The sequence below is a fragment of the Diorhabda sublineata genome, chromosome 2, assembly GCF_026230105.1.
Source record: "Diorhabda sublineata isolate icDioSubl1.1 chromosome 2, icDioSubl1.1, whole genome shotgun sequence".
NCBI classification, from domain to species: Eukaryota; Metazoa; Arthropoda; class Insecta; order Coleoptera; family Chrysomelidae; genus Diorhabda; species Diorhabda sublineata.
The window spans coordinates 40,266,466-40,291,307 of NC_079475.1; the positions used below are offsets into that span (position 1 = coordinate 40,266,466).

The window sequence follows — 24,842 nt, forward strand, 5'->3', positions numbered from 1 at the left end:
TTTTAACTATTTCTAAGGTCAGTTGGACAATTTTAACCATTTCTAAGGTCAGTTGGACTTTCTTGTGCTTTGATTTTCTAGAAGATGATGAATAACTGTTTATGAATCTCGAGTTTATTCAACTGAAAACTTATTTTCAACCATTTCTAAGGTCAGTTGGACAATTTTAACCATTTCTAAGGTCAGTTGGACAATTTCAACCATTTCTAAGGTCAGTTGGACAATTTTAACCATTTCTAAGGTCAGTTGGACAATTTTAACCATTTCTAAGATCAGTTGGACTTTCTTGTGCTTTGATTTTCTAGAAGATGATGAATAACTGTTTATGAATCTCGAGTTTAATCAACTGAAAACTTATTTTCAACCATTTCTAAGGTCAGTTGGACAATTTTAACCATTTCTAAGGTCAGTTGGACAATTTCAACCATTTCTAAGGTCAGTTGGACAATTTTAACCATTCCTAAGGTCAGTTGGACTTTCTTGTGCTTTGATTTTCTAGAAGATGATGAATAACTGTTTATGAATCTCGAGTTTAATCAACTGAAAACTTATTTTCAACCATTTCTAAGGTCAGTTGGACAATTTTAACCATTTCTAAGGTCAGTTGGACAATTTCAACCATTTCTAAGGTCAGTTGGACAATTTTAACCATTCCTAAGGTCAGTTGGACTTTCTTGTGCTTTGATTTTCTAGAAGATGATGAATAACTGTTTATGAATCTCGAGTTTATTCAACTGAAAACTTATTTTCAACCATTTCTAAGGTCAGTTGGACAATTTCAACCATTTCTAAGGTCAGTTGGACAATTTCAACCATTTCTAAGGTCAGTTGGACAATTTTAACCATTTCTAAGGTCAGTTGGACTTTCTTGTGCTTTGATTTTCTAGAAGATGATGAATAACTGTTTATGAATCTCGAGTTTATTCAACTGAAAACTTATTTTCAACCATTTCTAAGGTCAGTTGGACAATTTTAACCATTTCTAAGGTCAGTTGGACAATTTCAACCATTTCTAAGGTCAGTTGGACAATTTTAACCATTTCTAAGGTCAGTTGGACAATTTCAACCATTTCTAAGGTCAGTTGGACAATTTTAACCATTTCTAAGGTCAGTTGGACAATTTTAACCATTTCTAAGGTCAGGTGGACTTTCTTGTGCTTTGATTTTCTAGAAGATGATGAATAACTGTTTATGAATCTCGAGTTTATTCAACTGAAAACTTATTTCCATTCATTTCTAAGGTCAGTTGGACAATTTTAAACATTTCTAAGGTCAGATGGACTTTCTTTTGATTTGATTTTCTGGAAGATGGTGAATAACTGTTTATGAATCTCGAGTTTATTCAACTGAAAACTTTTTTCCAACCATTTCTAAGGTCAGTTGGAAAATTTTAAACATTTCTAAGGTCAGTTGGACAATTTTAACTATTTCTAAGGTCAGTTGGACTTTCTTGTGCTTTGATTTTCTAGAAAACTTATTTCTAACCATTTCTAAGGTCATTTGGACAATTTTAACTATTTCTAAGGTCAGTTTGACTTTCTTTTGCTTTGATTTTCTAGAAGATGGTGAATTTTTTTGATTTCTTCTTCTTGTTGGGTTCTTAACCTCGTCATTTCTTCATTAATTATTTAGTAGTTCAAAACAACCTCTTCCAATAGGTTATTTGAAATGTAGTATCGTTGCCATATTCTTTTTCTTGGTAGTTCCTTTACTTTTTTGAGGTTATCCGTTATTGCATGGTATTTAGTTCTGTTTCGAAATATCTTTTGTTTTTAGGTTCAAACATTAGTGAAGGAACTAAGGAGAATCACCCTTCTATGGGACGAATTGTGGATAGGAACGTTAGCTCAACACCAATCGGAAATTACCAAGAGACAGCAACAATTGGAATACGAAATAGAAAAAGTGAACGATAATACGAGCTTAGATAAAGCGGAAAAAGCATCGCTCATCATAGAAAAACATAGAATAATAATCAAACCAATTATTTTCGTATTAGAACAATTACTAGAAGTAACAAGCGTCACAGCTGAAACTCCTCACGAAAAATATTTCCAAGAAAAATATTTAGAAGATATAGTGAACGTAATAAAAAAATTGAAAGATCCAGACCGTCCCGAAAATCCCCAAGAATCCTTACTACCCCTTAAACAATTACAGAAGAAGTTCCAACAGAAATTCCACAAACGAGCTTCTTATACCCTCAAAATGCAAGACATCAGTCCAGTTCTTTATGCTCTTAAAGACACCGTCATAGCAATGCCCGGTCTGGCTTCGATAGCTAAAAAGAACATAACCATTTCTCACGTTTCCAACGTCGTTTCCATCCTACCGACGAAAACCAAACCGAAAAAATTGGTATTTTTCGGATCCGACGGTCAGACGTACACCTATTTGTTCAAAGGATTAGAAGACTTACATTTGGACGAAAGAATAATGCAATTTCTCAGTATAGCTAATACCATGATGGCTCAAATCGCCGATCCTTCCGGTTCGAATTTCTATAAAGCTAGACACTATTCGGTTATACCTCTGGGCCCGAGATCCGGTTTGATATTCTGGGTGGGCGGTACGACTCCGGTGTTCGCGTTATATAAACGTTGGCAACAGCGCGAAATCGCCAAACCGAACGCTAAAAACTTCAACGGAAACGTACTGAGACCTTCCGATCTTTTCTACAGTAAATTGAATCCTCTACTACAAGAACACGGTATCAAGAACATCGAAAATCGCAAAGAGTGGCCGTTAAGTGTTTTGAAACAAGTTTTAACCGAACTAATGAATGAAACTCCCAGTGATTTGTTGTCGAAGGAGTTTTGGTGTAACTCGGTGAGTCCGGAATTGTGGTGGCAAGTCATTAAACGGTATTCTTATTCCATAGCGGTTATGAGTATAATCGGTTATATAATCGGTTTAGGCGATAGACATTTAGATAATGTTTTAGTGGATTTAACTAGTGGGGATGTCGTCCATATCGATTATAACGTTTGTTTTGAGAAAGGAAAAACTTTACGTGTACCGGAGAAAGTGCCTTTCAGATTGACACCGAACATTAGAGATGCCTTGGGTGTAACCGGAGTAGAAGTAAGTGTTTATTTAATTATTATTCAAACTCGTTTAATATTCATTCTAACCGATCCGTCATGATCATTAGAAGTTATATAATAGCTAAAAAATATCATTTTTTGGCAAATATTAAAATTGCTATCTCATATGGGACAACCTTTTTTCTGTATACTTTATTTGTTGACTCATGTTCGTTTTTTTAGCATCTGAATTGTCTTTTTTTTAGGTTAACAACCTCTAACACTTCATTTTAGGTCTATTGGTCAAAATTTTCTCATTTGTTTGTTGCACAGTTCTTCTAATAGTGGGTTTGGATGGGTTTCTATGATTTTGTAATGTCCCATACCATGGGACGTCTATTATTTGTTGAAGTTATTTAAATCGGAAGTTCCCAAACTTTTTTCCATCGTATACCATTTTCAAAATACTTATTACTAGTTTTAGTTACTATGTTTGCAAAATTTTACCAACTCATTTAAAAATCAGATCTAATTATGGAAATTCAAATACACTCATGATGTAGAACGATCCGTGGACCCTTGGGGGAGCACCTGCAATTACTTATTTAGATATCCGAATGATTTGTTTATTGAAATATACAAACATTATGAAATCGGATGAAACATCATTAATTTGACAGATATTAAAATTGTTATCCCATAGGGGACATCCCTTTTTCTGTATAGTTTATTATTTATTCATTCGTGCTCGGTTAACAATCTTTAACACTTCATTTTAGGTCTATTAGTCAAACTTTTCTTATTTGTTTGTTGTACAGTTCTTCTAATAGTGGATTTGGAAGGGTTTCTATACCCCCATACCATGGGGCTTCTACTATATGTTGCAATTATTTAGATCAGAACCACTTTCAAAATACTAATGACTAATCTTAGTTGATACATTTACACCACAACAACTTGTCGAAAAGTCAAATTTTATTATATAACTTCTAGTATAGTCCTGTTGTAAATCTCCCCCTGGACCCCTGGGGATGTTACTGGACCATTTTAGAAATCACTGATTAAGATTTCTGAATTATTTGTTTGGTTAAATGTAGAAACGTTATGAAATGTGATAAAATTGCATTATTCTGGCAGATATTAAAATTTTTATCTCATATTGGACATCTTTCTGTATACATACTTGATTATAAGTTAATTTGTTCACTCGTGTTCGTTTTTTAACATCTTAGTTATCTTTTTTTAGGTTAACAACCTCTAACACTTCATTTTAGGTCTATCGGTCAAACTTTTCTCATTTGTTTGTTGTACATTTCTTCTAATAGTGGGTTTGGATAGATTTCTATGGTTTTGTGATGTTTTTTCAATAACTTCTTATATTTTTTATTCATGTGGATCTATTTTCATGGGACGTCTATTATTTGTTGAAGTTATTTAAATCAGAAGCTCCCAAACTTTTTTTTAATAACTTGTGTATTTTAGATTGAGATCTCTGAATGTTTTGTATGTTAGATTGAGATCTCTGAATGTTTTGTATGTTAGATTTTGAAGCACAGCCCCCATATTTGATCATATTTCAGATTTTTTCCCTTTTATGTCAAGTTGTTTCCTCTTTTTACTGATACGTTGTTTCCAATCCAAGTGAGTAAAGCATTTCATGTCTATTAAATTGCTTCCTATAACTTTAACCCTTCATTTTTATCCCAATTAGTTTAAGATGTGCTTTATTTTTTATTAACAACTTGACATCTAATAGTTGGGTTGAGTGTACTAAACTGGACTCTTCTTATTTGTACATCTTGGTACAGAACTACTATATCTTGATAATTTAGACCATTTTCCTTCTTCTTTCTAACATAGATGACTATATTAGTAGGCTACTACCTGTTCGTTGCCTGGAAGACGAAATCCAGCATTCTCGTTATAGTTTAGGTGGTCTTCTTTTTTCTGGGCTGTTTATTTCTGCGTTTTAAACAAGTCTAGTGATTTCCATTCTTTTTATATGTTTGTTTCAGAATTTTAGTCTCTGCACACCTACTTTCCTATGTTCTGTATTCTTTCGTGTAGAGTATAGAGTATGTTCATGCATCCCGAAACTCGAGCTGCTTTTATTGTTTGTTCTCTTATTTAATTAAAAAGGTTACCATGAATCGTTATTCCTGCTCCCAGGCATTTAAAATGATTCAATTGTTAGATAATTTTTGAGCCGATTTCCAACTTACATGTTTGGACTTCACTAGGCATTTGGTCTCTTCGATGTTGATGAATATGTGAGTTGTTTTGCTTCAGTGTTGAAGGAGCCTTTGGAGATTATCCTCAGTATCGGTAATCATTTGAATCCTACTGCTTTGGGCCCAACGTTTTAATTTTTAAATAAGATACAGTAAAATTATTTTCAGTACCATTTTCTTTTCGATAAATTCTGCGGTCAGTTTACTGACTGGGACTGGAATTATTTAAAAGAACCATTAGTGACCTAATAAGTAAAGGAGTGTTATTACCTTACTTAAGGTCAGTTAAAAGTTGTTTGGAGTTGGGGATTTAATAAAATTTTCCTTTCGAAATGTGATTGACTTATTTGTTCATCGTTTATTGTACGTTCTAAAGGGTTCGGTACTTACCATGGAAATTTATCATAAAATCAGTTTTAATTTTAATCAATATGATATAAATCACAAATAATTGTTCAAATATAATTACGATAACTATAAAAGTAAATAAACTATCATAAATACGATTTGAAATCTCTTATTATATAGTTTCTCTTCTTAACTCGTTCTCTTCTGAACCTTGAACTACAACGTTGTCACCTTTTTCATCATAATTAGACATTTCTGTACCAGTTGTCAATTCTTCTCTGTGGCATTGAATGTTCCAAACTGCGTTAGCTGAATTTCTCTTGCTGGGCACGTGATTTGTTACGAAATCCGTTGTCTTATCGGGATGTCGACATTTTAATAAACTGAAAAATCCTTTCCGGAAATTCTTATTTTTCCAAGCATAGATCAGGGGATTCATGCAGGAATTGGCCATTGCCAGATTGAAGAATACCTCGTATAGTGTAGCGGATTCGGAACTTTTTGTTGATCTAATGTATACTACTATCACAAAATAAGGCAACCAACATATGGTGAAGCAACCAAGTATTATCAGTGTCACCTGTAACAGAAAAAAAAAAGAAATTTAGTAAGGTTAGGTTAGGTACTAAAATAATCAAACGGTCAACCCTTTGTGGGGTTGAATTGTCACCATATACCGAGTGAAAATTCATATATACGAGGGGGATTAGCGGAGCATAAAATTTAATCTGAAATTTTCAACTTTTCAACAATATTTTTTTTCATATTTGGTATATACGAGGTGTAGCTATTAAATAACAAAATGGTGATATGAAATATTCGTGTTTTATCCCGCGAATTTTTGTTTCACTTCAATAAACTCAAATCTCGTTCCTTTTAATGCGGATTTGACATCACGAAAGACGTCGAAGTCGCACGGTACAAGATGCGGCGAATAAGGTGGTCTATCACTGGCAACTAGGCACCAGTTTTGTACCGTTGAAATTTTCATTCTTTGTTCATTCGTACCGCCTAATTTTTTCGATACTTTCTACCGTTTTCGACGTGGAAAAACTGTGAATCATCTTCAACATCTTCTAGTTTATCTTTAAAACGTTTAAATCGCTCAAAAGCGCGTGGACGCGACAAACATTAATTGCCAGATACTCGTTTCAATAAATTATAAGTTTCAGCTGCGGTTTTGCCAAGTTTCTAGTATCGTCGGTGTTGCAGGTTTTCTTCGGTTCCCCTGTAACCTGGTGAACCAGTTTACCAGCGAAAAATTTTTAAAAAACTTACAAGAAAAAAATTCCCAAACCGAGAAGAACCGTTTTTACTAACTAGAGTTCTCTTTTCGTTTTATTCTGGCAAATGTCGTTCCTCCTTTCCAGCCAGGACAGCAAACCTCCCTCCTATAACAAATTTTCCTTATCCTACCTAAAAATTTTTCCAACGAATCTCTCTCTTTCTCTCTATTGAGTTTCTCGTGAAACAGCTACACTGATTTGTTTACAGGTAAACATCGCGTTCGAAAGAGTAGGCTTCGGGTTAAACAGCTGACGGACGCTAACTTATGACGTATGCGTAATTTTTCTGTAGAAGCGCCAGTTTCGTTACTTAATAGCTACACGTAAAAGACACTCTGAGTTTTTCGGAAAATTTCCAAAAGCGTACTAGATTTTTCCGATCTTTTTTATCAAAAGTACATACAAGAGTTGTTTCACCCTTGAAGTTTCATATTTTTTTTAACATGCAGATAGTTTAAAATATTTGTGTCATACCCTTTCATCATCTTTGAAATATATATCGAATATAGGTTATGGTGCAATTATTTATATTTCCTCACTATGTTTGTTAGTCCAGGGAAACTAGGGATTAACTTTTATGGACTTAATTTGGAATTCATTCGATGCATAATAGTTTTTTTTTCTTTGTTTTTGTGTACAAATATTTCCGAATCAATTCAGTTTAACATTCAAGATGGAAGGTGAACTAGTTTGGGACAGAGTTGGATTAAGAAGTAGTGGGGCTGGGGGTGAAATCGACCACGGACCCACTTCAAAATCAAAATCAGCTTAAACGTTTTTAAATGTAATATATTAGTTTTTGAAATAAATATAAATTATAAGTAAAAATAAATTAAATTTGTGGTAAAATAAATGATCAAATTAGTAATTTTGCGGGGCCCCTACCAGCTCGGGGCCTGGGCTAGATACTCCTTAAATCTGACGCTGGTTCAGGGATGAATTTATATGATTTTGAAAATTGAATTCATTGTCACGAAGGTATAAACACCACCATTAGTAAGGAAACTATTCTGTAGATGTGTGGAAATAAAAACAATTTGAGTTATCGTTAATTTGGACTTCATTTGATGCATAATAGTTTGTTTTTTTCCTTTTTTTGTTGTTTACAAATCTTTCGAAGTCAATCCAATGTTCGTATCAGGATTTTTGCTAGCTCTGTCTGATTTATTTGTGCATGTGACGTAAGAAATCTACATAACTAGCGGTACCACGATATTCTATCAAAAAATGTTCAAAGACTGGTTCCAATTTCTCCCTCTCCCCGTTTAATACATAGCTGAAAGCTGCTAAAATAATTTTTATTTATTTGTTCAAACATTTTGATAAATTGAGACTATGCAGCTAATTTTTCCCGGACTATAATTAATATCAGCATGGAATTATTTATTGTTCAAACATTATGATGAATTTGGGACTACGCAGCTCATTTAAATTGAAGATTTCTTCATATTTAGAGGTGAAAGAATTTGTTGCATAGACTATATATCAAAAATAACGAATCTAAGTAGAAATTTACGTTTTTCCCGGACTATAATTAATATCTGCATGGAATTATTTATTGTTAAAACATTATGATAAATTTGGGACTACGCAGCTCATTTAAATTGAAGATTTCTTCATATTTAGAGGTGAAAGAATTTGTTGCATAGACTATATATCAAAAATAACGAATCTAAGTAGAAAATTACGTTTTTCCCGGACTATAATTAATATCTGCATGGAATTATTTATTGTTAAAACATTATGATAAATTTGGGACTACGCAGCTCATTTAAATTGAAGATTTCTTCAACTTTAGACGTGAAAAAGTTTGTTGCAAAGCCTATATATCAAAAATAACGAATCCAAGTAGAAAATTACGTTTTCCCCGGACTATAATTAATATCTGCATGGAATTATTTATTGTTAAAACATTATGATAAATTTGGGACTACGCAGCTCATTTAAATTGAAGATTTCTTCAACTTTAGACGTGAAAAAGTTTGTTGCAAAGCCTATATATCAAAAATAACGAATCCAAGTAGAAATTTACGTTTTTCCCGGACTATAATTAATATCTGCATGGAATTATTTATTGTTAAAACATTATGATAAATTTGGGACTACGCAGCTCATTTAGATTGAAGATTTCTTCAACTTTAGACGTGAAAAAGTTTGTTGCAAAGCCTATATATCAAAAATAACGAATCTAAGTAGAAATTTACGTTTTTCCCGGACTATAATTAATATCTGCATGGAATTATTTATTGTTCAAACATTATGATAAATTTGGGACTACGCAGCTCATTTAAATTGAAGATTTCTTCATATTTAGACATGAAAAAGTTTGTTGCATAGACTATATATCAAAAATAACGAATCTAAGTAGAAATTCACGTTTTTCCCGGACTATAATTAATATCTGCATGGAATTATTTATTGTTAAAACATTATGATAAATTTGGGACTATGCAGCTCATTTAAATTGAAGATTTCTTCAACTTTAGACGTGAAAAAGTTTGTTGCAAAGCCTATATATCAAAAATAACGAATCCAAGTAGAAATTTACGTTTTTCCCGGACTATAATTAATATCTGCATGGAATTATTTCCACTTTAGCTAAAAATAAACATTAATAGCATATTCGAAATGATGTTTATGAAATGTTTAATGTAGTGATAGGAATTTCGAATGGGAATCTTGTGGATCGAATTTATTTTATACATAATATTCACTTTAAATTTATTAGCAACTAGTACAATGTTTTTTAATGCCCTTCTGTAATGAATAAGGCGCTATTCGTATATTTGGGTTTTCCAGAGAAAAACAAACCGCTAGTTTCATTAAAAACGAACAAATGTATGACCAACATTCGAAAATATCTAAATTTTTGATATTTTTATTAGTGATATACAGAGTGTTCCTGGTAAAAAAATCCGGAGTTGGTACTTCATATTAACTTTTCCAATAGACCTTTTATTTCGAATTGTTGGCGTTCATAGTTTGTATATTTTCGATGGCTCAAAGTTTGAATCATTTTTGGTAATTCCATACGGGGAGTTACAAAAATATTGAATCAATAACCATTGGGAACAGTCCGTCCCTGGCTTAAGGCTCGCCATACCAAAATACGCACACATTATAAATATTACGAAAATTTTATCAAGATCAAATGAATAGTTGAGTTTATATGAAATATTAACACATAATATTTTATTGATTGATATAAAATATATGAGGGGTAATTGAGAATTACTGTTTTCGAAATTTTATACTATACTCCCATAACATTCCTTGCTATATTTTGGTTTTCGAATATATAATTTGACCGGTTTAGGTAAAATCGAATCACATCAGCATAAGAAATTTTCGTGAACAATCACGCTGCACGTCTGTTTTTGAATGGAATGGGAATTTAGTGAAGTTATGCAAAAAAAACACTGTTTTTTCAGTGTAGTTTACCTCGGCTAATTCATAATAAGAATTAATTAAGTTGAAGTAATAGGAAATTAATATACAGGTACCTTTATTTCGGTAGAACGTCCGCATTGTTGAACCAAATGACGTATTCGTGATATGAATTCTAAAGTGCTCGTGGAAAATTTGGAAAACCACATGAATTTCAACTAGAAATATGAATAAAACATATCAACTGATGGATAGGTTCATAAACGTTGTCTTTAAATGAAATCCATAACAAATATTGGACGGTATTAGGTGCCTCGATTGTTGAATGCTGATCAAAAGCACGTTTGCTTAAAAAAATTCAAAGGAATATTTAGATATCTTCAAATTTCTTTTGTCGATATATCACAAAAGACGAAACCTTGGTAGAAACAAAATGTTTATGCCAAATATATCGCTAGGAGAAAACTCAATTCGGGTGAAGATGAATCTAGGTTTTTGGACAGTTAATTGTATCGGGATCGAAGTTTTTCATGCTACTTTTCATTGGTCACTTCATTTTGTTCCCTAACGGAAAAATCTTGTGGATCCCTTGCAATGATGTGGTTGGATACGTTCCATGGAAAATTTTTTTCTCGTATTTGATTCAAAATACGAGTACTATTAAAGCACTTCTTCTTATTCCCTTCTATAGTCTTCTTCCTCCAATAATGTACTTTAAAAAAGCTTTGGAAGGTAGGTGTCTCGATAATTGAATGCTGATTAAGAGCTAGAACGGAAAAACTTGTAGATCCCTAACAATTATGTGGTTGGATACGTTCTATGGACAATTTCTTATTGGTCCCAGAACTTTTTTATTGAAATCTATCGCGAACTATGCTAACATGACATACTTTCACTAATATTCAAGGACGTAGTCACTTGAACGAAAACCCCAACAAATACTCGATTAATTTAATTCAAAATTCGAGTACTATGGAAGCACTTCTTATTATTCCCTTCTATAGTCTTCTTTCTCCAATAATGTACTTTAAAAAAGCTTTGGAAGGTAGGTGCCTGGATAATTGAATGCTGATTAAGAGCTAGAACGGAAAAACTTGTAGATCCCTAACAATTATGTGGTTGGATACGTTCTATAGACAATTTCTTATCAGTCCCAGAATTTTTTATTGAAATCTCCTGCAAACTATGCTAACATGACATACTTTCACTAATATTCAAGGACGTAGTCACTTGAACGAAAACCCCAACAAATACTCGATTAATTTAATTCAAAATTCGATTACTATGGAAGCACTTCTTCTTATTCCCTTCTATAGTCTTCTTCCTCCAATAATGTACTTTAAAAAAGCTTTGGAAGGTAGGTGCCTCGATAATTGAATGCTGATTAAGAGCTAGAACGGAAAAACTTGTAGATCCCTAACAATTATGTGGTTGGATACGTTCTATGGACAATTTCTTATTGGTCCCAGAACTTTTTTATTGAAATCTATCGCGAACTATGCTAACATGACATACTCTCACTAATATTCAAGGACGTAGTCACTTGAACGAAAACCCCAACAAATACTCGATTAATTTAATTCAAAATTCGATTACTATGGAAGCACTTCTTCTTAGTCCCTTCTAGAATCTTCTTCCTCCAATAATGTACTTTAAAAAAGCTTTGGAAGGTAGGTGCCTCGATAATTGGATGCTGATTAAGAGCTTGAACGGAAAAAACTTGTAGATCTCGAACAATGATGTGGTTGGATACGTTCTATGGACAATTTCTTATAGGTCCCAGAACTTTTTATTGAAATCTATCGCAAACTGTGCTAACATGACATACTTTTACTAATATTCAAGGACGTAGTTACTTGAACGAAAACCCCAACAAATACTCGATTAATTTAATTCAAAATACGAGTACTATGGAAGCACTTATTCTTAGTCCCTTCTATAGTCTTCTTTCTCCAATAATGTACTTTAAAAAAGCTTTGGAAGGTAGGTGCCTCGATTATTGAATGCTGATTAAGAGCTAGAACGGAAAAACTTGTAGATCTCGAACAATGATGTGGTTGGATACGTTCTATGGAAAATTTCTTATCAGTTCCAGAACTTTTTATTGAAATCTATCGCAAACTGTGCTAACATGACATACTTTCACTAATATTCAAGGACGTAGTCACTTGAACGAAAACCCCAACAAATACTCGATTAATTTAATTCAAAATTCGAGTACTATGGAAGCACTTATTCTTAGTCCCTTCTATAGTCTTCTTTCTCCAATAATGTACTTTAAAAAAGCTTTGGAAGGTAGGTGCCTCGATAATTGGATGCTGATTAAGAGCTTGAACGGAAAAACTTGTAGATCCCTAACAATTATGTGGTTGGATACGTTCTATGGAAAATTTCTTATCAGTTCCAGAACTTTTTATTGAAATCTATCGCAAACTGTGCTAACATGACATACTTTCACTAATATTCAAGGACGTAGTCACTTGAACGAAAACCCCAACAAATACTCGATTAATTTAATTCAAAATTCGAGTACTATGGAAGCACTTATTCTTAGTCCCTTCTATAGTCTTCTTTCTCCAATAATGTACTTTAAAAAAGCTTTGGAAGGTAGGTGCCTCGATAATTGGATGCTGATTAAGAGCTTGAACGGAAAAAACTTGTAGATCTCGAACAATGATGTGGTTGGATACGTTCTATGGACAATTTCTTATAGGTCCCAGAACTTTTTATTGAAATCTATCGCAAACTGTGCTAACATGACATACTTTTACTAATATTCAAGGACGTAGTTACTTGAACGAAAACCCCAACAAATACTCGATTAATTTAATTCAAAATACGAGTACTATGGAAGCACTTATTCTTAGTCCCTTCTATAGTCTTCTTTCTCCAATAATGTACTTTAAAAAAGCTCTGGAAGGTAAGTGCATCGATAATTGAATGCTGATTAAGAGCTTGAACGGAAAAACTTGTAGATCCCTAACAATTATGTGGTTGGATACGTTCTATGGAAAATTTCTTATCAGTTCCAGAACTTTTTATTGAAATCTATCGCAAACTGTGCTAACATGACATACTTTTACTAATATTCAAGGACGTAGTTACTTGAACGAAAACCCCAACAAATACTCGATTAATTTAATTCAAAATACGAGTACTATGGAAGCACTTCTTCTTAGTCCCTTCTAGAATCTTCTTCCTCCAATAATGTACTTTAAAAAAGCTCTGGAAGGTAAGTGCATCGATAATTGAATGCTGATTAAGAGCTTGAACGGAAAAACTTGTAGATCCCTAACAATTATGTGGTTGGAGACGTTCTATGGAAAATTTCTTATCAGTTCCAGAACTTTTTATTGAAATCTATCGCAAACTGTGCTAACATGACATACTTTTACTAATATTCAAGGACGTAGTTACTTGAACGAAAACCCCAACAAATACTCGATTAATTTAATTCAAAATACGAGTACTATGGAAGCACTTCTTCTTAGTCCCTTCTAGAATCTTCTTCCTCCAATAATGTACTTTAAAAAAGCTCTGGAAGGTAAGTGCATCGATAATTGAATGCTGATTAAGAGCTTGAACGGAAAAACTTGTAGATCCCTAACAATTATGTGGTTGGAGACGTTCTATGGAAAATTTCTTATCAGTTCCAGAACTTTTTATTGAAATATATATTTCATGAAGCCGCGAAACTTTTAGGTGTAATCCTTATATCCAAATAACTTATTCTTGAGGAATAGTTGTGATTTTTATAAATTTATCCAGTATAGTTTGATCTCAAGCTGTTTTCTTCAGGTGAAAAGTTGTTTCATTCAAGAAGGTCGCATGGATAGATTTAGATTTGAATTTGAAGGATGTAGATTCAGGATAAGTTACGATATATTGCATTAAGTGTGTTGTCTCACACAAAGAAAATCATAACTAAGCAACGAATAGGTTTTCCTCTCTGTATAAATAAATATTGTTAATAACTACGGTGTTATTTTTGAATAATTTTGTCTCAACCTTCCTCACGAAACCTATTAAGTACATTTTCCAAAGTAAACACTGTATTGTTTTCTTAATACCCCATAGCTTCCATTACAACGTTCATTAAAACACTTAACCGCAGGATGTAAAAGTGTTGATTGTTTGTTTTGGGTCGAGAAATAATTTATTTTTATCGAAATGTTTCAACAAATATTCCAACTTTCAAAATTTACAATTTTTCTCAATTTCTATGTGTTCAAACGTTGGTTGGAATGATTATTTTCAATAAACAAGTTCGCTATATGAATCTAAATCCAATGGGTTTCTAAATTTGAAATTATTCATGTAAGAAAGTTCTCAAAATAATGTATAGGCACAAAAGCTTATCCAAAAGATGTTGCTAGAAAGAGTCACAATTGGGTTGAGGATGGATCAATGCAAATATATTAAAAACATCTTCGGAAGACTCAACATCCATATATGTTTAGCTTCGGTCTCTGAAGACGATAATTTGGTTACTGAAACGCGTGTCAGGCAGGAAGTGTACTTAATTATTTAATTGGTCGCAGTTGATAGTGCGGATAATCGCGAATCCGTATAAATGAGGGCCGGATAATCGAGTTTCTACTGTATTTTTCAACGGAATCTCCTTTCAGCTCCGTAGTGATTCAAACTTTGGCCATGTATGAGCTGGTGCATGCAACAACACTTTCTTTTTAGCCAAATGCTGCCGTTTTTCCTTGATTTTTTCGCTCCAATAAGTTCGCATAATAATCGCCGTTGATAGTTTTTCCTTTTTCAAGATCGTCGATGAAAATTATTTCACGCGCGTTACAAAAAACCGACGCCATGACCTTGCCTGCAGATGGAACGGTCTTTGCTATCTTTGGAGCCGGTTCTCCTTTTCCGGTGCATTGTTTTTTTGATTCGGGCGTGGAGTAATGGACCAACGTTTCGTCCATTGGTTATGAAACGGCCTTATTTCTGTGACACATTGCCAAACACTCGATGGAAACATCTTCACGACGCTGTTTTTGTTCAATTGTAAGCGCCCATCTTGCACACAGTTTTCTTATGTCTAAATTTTGAGTTATTATGTGATGTACCGCACTTTTTGGAATGCATACTGAGTCGACTATCATCCAGTGGATTTTCTTCAACATTTTTGGAGTCGTCACCTCATTTGGTCGCCCTCAGCGATGCTGGTTTTTTTTAAAATCGGCTACCCAATATTTTACTGTTGATAACGAAGGAACAGTTTCACCCAGAGTAGAATCTAGTACAGCTTTGTATATTGGTTGCGCTTTTGCCATCTTCAGTTCAGGCCAGGTTCTTGGAAGGTTGCCGCAACCGTTGGACTCATCGTGCAGCAATACATCCGGCTTCCCTTCCAACTTTCACTCAACGTTTCTTCATATCTTGATTTTGGTGATGAAATTATTTTACGTCGTTCCTTTTCTTTTAGATTTTCCATATTTGGAACTAAACGAAATCTTATTGGCGAAATTAAACAAATTGTACTGGGTCTCTATGTCTCTAATTAGAAAATTATGAAAGAAACGACTTTGAGAAAGAAAATGTGTGTAAGAATTATCCTAAACGAATTTCTGAAGATAAACAGCCAATGTTTAATCAATAAGTTTGAAATTAAACCGTTCAAGTGCCGTTTTTAATTGATTATCGAAATTGATTGAATTAAATGTTGAAAACAAAATGTCTACTTGCCTGAAACGATTTCGAATGATGCTTTAATCCGTTAACTCTAATTTTCTTCTGTTGTCCCGAAGCTTCCTGACAAATCCTCGTATATAGGAGAAACATAGTCGTCCAAATTAACGAAAACATTGGCAGTAATATAAATTGCATGTAATTATGAGGGAAAACGTTAACAACCTCACAAGTAACCCCCTCGGTCCATTCGTTCCAAATAAGCGGGACGAAAGCAGCCGAAAACGCCCCAACCCAACCGACGGCTATAAGGGCGTAAGCGGTTTTTTTCACCATAAATCTAGCGTAATGCAGCGGATAAACAATGGCCAAATATCTGTCCATGGCGATGAACAACAAGTTGCATATGGAGCTGGAGCAAGCGAAAGACGTCAGCACGAATCTAAGTAGACACCGGATTTTCACGGCACCAAAATCACTTTTAGTATAAAATAACATATGATACGGTATAGAAACACCCACCATGAGATCACTCACCGCCAAACTGAATATAAAATAATTAGCCGTTAAAGAAGATAACTTTTTACTCATCAAAATCGTACACAAGGTCAAGGTGTTTCCTAATATTGTCAGAAACGTCGTCCCGATACTGGTCACCATCCACAACGTGGTACCGCAAAATTCACATGCCACCATCACCAAACACTTTTCATTTCCTTCTGTTATTCAAAAAAATATATATATATATATTTATATAAACAATTTATTTAACACTCCTCACTTTTATATAAAAACGAATATCTCCGTGTCGTTTGTTTGTTTATTAAAATGTAAAAAAATCATTGTGATTGTTGCTCTGTGACGTTTACTATCGACTGTAGTTGTTTTTGAGAGTTTCCTTCCCTCGTGTTACATTCAACTTTATATCACGCTGGTTCGGTATCGGGAAATAATTGTGATGCGTTCGTCGTTGAATTTATACAAACTGTGTTTCGATTTTTTTTTTTTTTTTACCTTACCGACACAATGAAACTTATTATGTTATCTATAAAGCGATCGGGGACTTGATGCGAAAAATTCGTGACGTAAAAATAACGCCGTTACAAAAAAAATTATCGCGCGATCCCTCGTTTCCGAGTTATACGCCTTTAAAGTTAAATTATGCATTCGATCATTATGATTATTATTATTTACCTATCTGCGCACTGTGTGGCGGGTATTCACACCTGCGAAGGTGTTTTTTGTTAGTCCCTAGTTTGTAATAACTAGGACCATTTCCACAATTTCGTTGCGCCACATCTCAATTGCGATATCCGCGTATTTGGTCAGTTTCTGCTGGTGTTTGTTAGTGCTCGGTTTAGCTACATCGACAGGAACGACTGAATTGACTCTTCCATCAACCACCTGTCTATCGATCTATCGTAGTAAAGTTTAAAATTGTCATTTTCGAGCCCCTTCTGCGACTGGTACTTGTAATACGGTCTATACGTATTGAGAAGACCGAACTTGTTGGCCAGTTTCTTGTGGATGATGTTGCACATTCGGTTATATCGGTATAAATAGCTAACACACTACAAGCAGATGTTGAATGGTCTCTGATGTTTGTTTGAGTGTTCGGATCCTTGATAACATTTTTCTTGTAGTTATTCGTGTTAATAACTTGATCCTGGATAGTCATCATGAAGTCTTCGATCTCCGGAAAGAGATTGCCGCTGGTAAGCCGTCTGTTCGGAGCTTCCTTGTCAATATGCGGCTGGTTGAGGTCGTGATAACGTCTACCGTGTAGTGCCTTTCGTGATTCTGGTGATGCGAGGTTGGGGGTTGAGTAATCCTTGAATATAATCCGATTTAGGGTTGAGGTTTCTGATTTCCTATGAAAGAATTCATGTAGTTTCATTACTAGCCCAGAGTGCTGGTTGAGAAGGTCGATCAAGCTTCTTCCACCTTCGTTTCGGGGTAATTTTGCTCTAATAGTGGATGACTTCGGGTGGTGGTTGTTGTTCTTCGTCACCATTATTCGTGTCAACTTCCGAATACCTTCTAGCTCTGTTTTAGTACGTAAAACAGGTGTGGCACAGGTGTTGATTGCCTGGTCTAAGTTGCCTGCTTCAAGCTTTTGTCTGCTTGTGGTCCAGCAACTTAGCCTGTTATTATTATTCAAAAAGGTCTTTATTTTCTGTTCTAATTCATTTGCCATGTGTACGTATCTGGGTGCAATGTTGTGGTTCCTTGCAACGGGACATTATACACAAGTTTGTTCAGTCCCTGATATATAGTTGTGACTCCCAGAAATATCCCTGATTATTTTCTTCGGAATGTTCCTTTATACGAACGGTTTCCTTGGTATATTCCACGATCTGAAAATCCACTCCAATCTCCTAAACCATTTAATCGAGTTTCTTTCTTTATATTGTACCGGTTGTCCCTGTAAAAGTTACGGATTGTTAACTATTAGGCACGAGACCGCCCCTGGCTTTAATATAGTAGTTTAGAATTATTTATTCCGTCAAACTTCATGAACATACGTAATCATTCGTCGAAAAGTCCTAAGGACGGAATGTATAATTCGGAAGGGACGTCATCTACTCACCTCTGATTTTTTTGCATCTAAACCCTGTATATTAGAGAATACGTATATCGCTACCTTCAACCCCTTTCGAATGACAGGGGTACAAGACCCGATTTTTTATGCGGAAAGTGCAGTAGAAACGGCAGAGATCTTCCATCACGTGACTAATACGTCAGCAATAATTTTCATATGAATCAAATCAAAACTTTAACATCAACACGGTAGAAATAATCGTTATGACTAATATTCCAAAGGTCGGACTTTTACGAATTGTTATTTAAACAAATAGGTAGATGAAAATATTAATATACAGGGTGAATGAGTTACAAAATCTACGTTTCGTCTACAAAAAAAACTTGTTTTGAAAACAAACCAACACGATTTTTTTCTATATTTCCGAACAAAACATGCTCTTTGGCTAGCCATGTTTGTACGTTGTACAAATGTTCTTCCGTTGTGTTCTTTTTCATATTTGAATCCTAAATGATTCAATTCTTCTTCAAGTACCATACACTTTGCAGCGTGCAAGAAGTTTCGTGTCCAAAAATCTTTTTTTTTGGGATTTCCATGAAGTAATCATGATTGTTTTTCTGGATAAGGGTAAAGCAATAATTGGAGATTACTATTCGACTTTACTGATCACGGAAAATTATCCAAAGGAGTTTTGCTTTTGCAGGACAACACCCCTGCACACAAATCTCATGTGGCCATGCACAAAATTCGTAATTTAGGGTTTGAATTACCAGAATACTCCCCTTGTTCACCAGATTTGGCTCCGTCCGACTATCATCTCTTTCCTCAACTGAAAAAAAGTTTAAAAGGTCGTCAATTTTCCTTCCAACCAGGAAGTACTAAAAGCTGTGGAGGTCTGGTTTGCAGAGCAAGAAGAAACTTTTTTTTTTTGAAAGGTCTAGAGACGTTGCAGCTTCGCTATAATAAATGTATCCAATTAATAGGAGTAATAAAATATTTTGACATTGAAATTTTGTCTATATCCACGGACGTATGTCTTGTAGTTGGACTTGCGAAGAAGACAATCGATAGATAGTATGTAGAACATAGAGTCACATAATGGAAGACCTCCATCCACCGTTTCTATTATATAGGCTTGTCATGTTTAGTTCAAAAGATATTTATTCAAAATTTTATCGTTTATAAGAAATAAAATCAAAAAACTGATCGAAGATATCGTGCAAAATGTAATAAAATATATAAAACACTTGGAAGAACAATAAATATTAATTAAGTAGATGTTTATAAAGGTAAGTTCGACCCTGAGGGTCTTTGGAACTATTAGATGAAATTAGAAGAGTCTCAGAAGGGTTTAAGATCAGACCTTCATCGACATATCATCTTGTAAGGGCAGATTACATTTGATCTAATGCTTGGTTCAATTTGTCGTCTTACCAGATGGATGGAACGTCTTGCCAAAAGCGATTTAAATATCAATAAAACCTCCTAGAAATGTTTCTTTAGATTCTATAGCTTTTTTTTAATTTTCCGGATTAGTTTGTGCAGAGCAAAAACAATAAAGAAACCATTTTGGTATGCATTTATTTCTAATTTTCCGATTTTCACGTACAAATGTACTTTTCGAGCAATAACCCTATATATGGAACAAATTGATTCAATTAATATCCATAAACTTTACCTCAACGGACAATAAAACAAAGTTCAAAACTATTAAATGATTCGTCGTTGTTTATAATATTTACGGCTTTCGCGTGTTTCCTAGTATCGGAATCGAGTTTAAAATTGCACATCGATATGTGTAAAAGTACAATTAACTTAATGGAGAAATAAAAACACCCAATTACTAATTGATGCGTTCATTTTTCAAATTAAAAGTTTTTGTGTAGGTATTTAGAAAACGCTACTAGGTCGATCGATAATATCAAAATTCATTTAACTGTATATCTAAACAAAGATATTTAATTATGAAGTTCCTTATCTGCGCTCTACGTATTCCGGAAATTGATGGGTCGTTTTTTATTAAAACCGTATAGGTACTAAGTACAAATCTATAGATGGCGGTAGTTACTTGAAATAAACCGCGGTATTAGAAAGTTTCGAGCTATTTAGTATTTGTTTGGCATCGTTATTTGAAAGGAATTAACCCAACCAATAAAAGGTGAACTAGATTCCGCTTTGGGTAAGACTTTTCCTTCGTAAATTATTGGGTAGCGGAGTTTCGACGAGACCGTTCGACCTGTAAAAACCAGCAACGTTTGATCGAAGACAATAACACCACCAAGACAATCATGCTTATTGCAATGACAGTTACTAAGTACAAATCTATAGACGGCGGTAGTTGCTTGAAATAAACCGCGGTATTAGAAAGTTTCGAGTTGCTTAGTATTTGTTTGGCATCGTTATTTGAAAGGAATTAACCGAACCAATAAAAGGTGAACTAGATTCCGCTTTGGGTAAGACTTTTCCTTCGTAAATTATTGGGTAGCGGAGTTTCGACGAGACCGTCCGACCTTTAAAAACCAGCAACGTTTGATCGAAGACAATAACACCACCAAGACAATCATGCTTATTGCAATGACAGTTACTAAGTACAAATCTATAGACGGCGGTAGTTGCTTGAAATAAACCGCGGTATTAGAAAGTTTCGAGTTGTTTAGTATTTGTTTGGCATCGTTATTTGAAAGGAATTAACCGAACCAATAAAAGGTGAACTAGATTCCGCTTTGGGTAAGACTTTTCCTTCGTAAATTATTGGGTAGCGGAGTTTCGACGAGACCGTTCGACCTGTAAAAACCAGCAACGTTTGATCGAAGACAATAACACCACCAAGACAATCATGCTTATTGCAATGACAGTTACTAAGTACAAATCTATAGATGGCGGTAGTTGCTTGAAATAAACCGCGGTATTAGAAAGTTTCGAGCTATTTAGTATTTGTTTGGCATCGTTATTTGAAAGGAATTAACCGAACCAATAAAAGCTGAATTAGATTCCGCTTTGGGTAAGACTTTTCCTTCGTAAATTATTGGGTAGCGGAGTTTCGACGAGACCGTTCGACCTGTAAAAACCAGCAACGTTTGATCGAAGACAATAACACCACCAAGACAATCATGCTTATTGCAATGACAGTTACTAAGTACAAATCTATAGACGGCGGTAGTTGCTTGAAATAAACCGCGGTATTAGAAAGTTTCGAGTTGTTTAGTATTTGTTTGGCATCGTTATTTGAAAGGAATTAACCCAACCAATAAAAGGTGAACTAGATTCCGCTTTGGGTAAGACTTTTCCTTCGTAAATTATTGGGTAGCGGAGTTTCGACGAGACCGTCCGACCTGTAAAAACCAGCAACGTTTGATCGAAGACAATAACACCACCAAGACAATCATGCTTATTGCAATGACAGTTACTAAGTACAAATCTATAGACGGCGGTAGTTGCTTGAAATAAACCGCGGTATTAGAAAGTTTCGAGTTGTTTAGTATTTGTTTGGCATCGTTATTTGAAAGGAATTAACCCAACCAATAAAAGCTGAACTAGATTCCGCTTTGGGTAAGACTTTTCCTTCGTAAATTATTGGGTAGCGGAGTTTCGACGAGACCGTTCGACCTGTAAAAACCAGCAACGTTTGAGCGAAGACAATAACACCACCAAGACAATCATGCTTATTGCAATGACCAAAATTATTATCTTGATTATCAAACCAAAAGAATTTCCAGTAGGATCTACCAATGATCTCTTCAAATTTCGTAAAATCGTACGTTTTGTTATATAAAATACGCAGATGATCGATAACTAATAAAAGCATCACGTAAATCCTTTTTTTATAACAAATTGAAGGACTAATATCATCAGTAAATGAGTATTCCATAAATATAGTTAATACAGTAGGATTTACAATGCCAACAATGTTTTTTTAATAAGTGTATAAACCAACGAACGTTATCAAAAGAAATTGTACCGGCGGTATCGATGTGGGTGTTGATTTTTATTGTTGTTTTACTGCGTAGAATTTGCGACGATTTCGGAAAATTCAATTCGAATAATAAGCAATTGAATAGATGATAACAACACGATGCAACCAAGAAAACTTATTTTTTCGCCAACGTCTCTAGATCTTTCAAAAAAATGCCAAAAGGAGAAGCAATTCTTTCCTTGGAAGGAAAATTTACGACCTTTTAAACGTTTTTTCAGTTGAGGAAAGAGATGATAGTCGGACGGAATCAAATCTGGCGAATGAGGCGGTTGTTCTACTAATTCAAACCCTAATCACGAATTTTTTGCACGGCAACATGAGATTTGTGTGCAGGGGCGTTGTTCTGCAAAAACAAAACACCTTTGGATAGTTGTCCGCGTCTTTTTTCTTTAATTTTGCCCCGTAGTAATGTCGAATAGTAATCTCCAGTTATTGTTCTACCCTTATCCAAAAAATCAATCATGATTACTCAATGGCAATCCCAAAAAACTGAAGCAAGAACTTTTCCAGCAGATTTTTGGATACGAAACTTCTTAGATCTTGGAGAACCAGAGTGTCGCCATTCCATCAATTGTAGCTTTGTTTCTGGATCGTAGAAATGTACCCAAGTCTGGATGCTTCTACTATTGACGCTTTTGGTCAACATTCAAACATTTGGGGATCCATTTTGCAGCAATTTGTCTCATGTCCAAATTGACGTCAACTATATGATGAACGCGTTGGTATGAAATATCCAGTGCTTCAGATCAGATCCGTTTTAGCCTAATTCGACGGTCTGATAAAATCATGTCGATATTTTCGGGAACTGACACAGAAACTGGCCTTTCCGATCGGTCATCATCTTCAATGGAAAATTTACTTGTTTTGAAGGTTGCAGTCCAATTTTTCACGGTCGCATACGAAGGGTATTGCTTACCTCTTAACGTTTTTGGTGGTACTTGGTGATGGCACTAAATCCCTTCGGAGGTTTCAACAATAGTATGCAAGCATAGCTGGTTCTCATCTACCCCTCACCTCCACCGTCTTCAAAACAATTTTCAATGACTTGTCGCGTCCTAGTTTTTGGTATGCATCCAGCAACCAATTAATTGTTTCATGAAAATCTAAGTAAAGCAGGATCTTTGGCTATTTTCTATGTTAAAACCGACGAAAATGCCTTTTTTAACTTTGGCATCACTTTTTATAAAACCAAGTTTGAGTTGTAGCGGCGATAAAGTTGTTTCAGATGGTACTAATGGTTTTTTTATCATTTTTCTGACCATAAAACCGGCGAGATTTGATTTATAAAGTCCTGAATCCTAGATGGTGATTCTCAATAACTAACAGAAAAAATATGTTTTTTTGAGTGAAAATTTGGAGTCTTCTATCAAGTAAACCCAAACCCCAAAAAAAAACAACAATTGAAATCGAGAATTTTCCATCTGTACACGAGTCGTTTCATCTATTAAAAATGAAGGGTTTCCCGAAAAAAATCTTTAAATCGATTGGAACTCGAAAAACCCACCCTGTACATTTTGCAATAACGACTAATATTAACGTTGTTGAAGGGTAGCATGACATAACTCTATACAAATCATAAACAAACAATTCAAGTGTGATAATTAGGTTATCTTCCATAAAAAGGGGTTTAATCCCCTTATCTATCCCTGTTATGTTTCTGTTAGATTTGACACATGTAAAACAGATTATTGAATGATGATACATGAGATATAATTATGAAGTAACTTTCTAGTATATAATCCCTCAAATCAATGCGAAATGCGGGAAAATATGTTTAGATTCGATTTCAAATTGGCAAATGATTGCGCACTTTTTTCCATTGTACAGTATTGAGCCCTTGACTAATTATGAACGTGGGGAAACGTGCTTACGAATTAGACAAACGGATTCAAAGATGAACAAGGAACGAAGAGTCAGAATTTTTAAATTTTTAAAGTGCAGTGCGCCCTGGTGCTTAGCCCTAACATCTTTCTTTTGTAATTTGAAGTTTCGCTCAAATTGAGTCGAACCACACGTACCCCAGAAGGGAGATGCGACTTAATAAGGGCATAATAGATTGTTAAGGAGGTGGATAAGTTCAGTTCTTTGGATCTCAGCGAAAAACTTCCATGTAAAGATATTATTATTAGGATAGAAATCGTTTATAGAGTAGAAGGCACTTTCTAGTATATAATCCATCAAATTTTTGCTAAATGCGGGAAAATATGTTATAGATTCGATTTCAAATTGGCAAGTGATTGCGCACTTTTTTGCATTGTATAGTATTGAGCCCTTGACTAATTATGAACGTGGAGAAACGTGCTTACTAATTAGACAAACGGATTCAAAAATGAACAAGGAAGGAAGAGTCAGAATTTTTAAACTTTTAAAGTGCAGTGAGCCCTGGTGCTTAGCCCTTACAGCTTTCTT

The 24,842-nt window shown here is 34.5% G+C and overlaps 2 protein-coding genes across 4 annotated transcripts in view; one reads left to right on the forward strand and one right to left on the reverse strand.

Annotated features, from left to right (window-relative positions):
- Positions 1-24,842, forward strand: part of LOC130452639 (serine/threonine-protein kinase SMG1) — a 50,247-nt gene that overhangs the window by 11,854 nt on the left and 13,551 nt on the right. For all 3 annotated transcript variants that reach the window (XM_056791992.1, XM_056791993.1, XM_056791994.1), the window contains exon 5: positions 1,777-3,084. In XM_056791992.1, coding sequence (XP_056647970.1) covers positions 1,777-3,084 — 1,308 coding nt within the window. The remainder of the gene's footprint in view (positions 1-1,776; positions 3,085-24,842) is intronic.
- On the reverse strand, positions 5,333-16,797 carry LOC130452642 (5-hydroxytryptamine receptor 1A-like). The gene is made up of 2 exons (XM_056791997.1): positions 15,976-16,797; positions 5,333-6,185 (listed from the first exon to the last, which is right to left on the reverse strand). The coding sequence occupies exons 1-2, from the start codon at positions 16,612-16,614 to the stop codon at positions 5,778-5,780; spliced, it is 1,047 nt and encodes a 348-aa protein (XP_056647975.1). The 5' UTR covers positions 16,615-16,797; the 3' UTR covers positions 5,333-5,777.

What these genes read in the sequence shown, in the direction of transcription:
- LOC130452642 (XM_056791997.1), bottom strand. Translation starts at nt 16,614, where the DNA reads ATGGTGGCATGTGAATTTTGCGGTACCACGTTGTGGATGGTGACCAGT. An exon ending in ATCATTCGAAATCGTTTCAG is followed by an intron (nt 6,186 to 15,975) that starts GCAAGTAGACAT and finishes TTTCTGTTACAG; the next exon opens with GTGACACTGATAATACTTGG.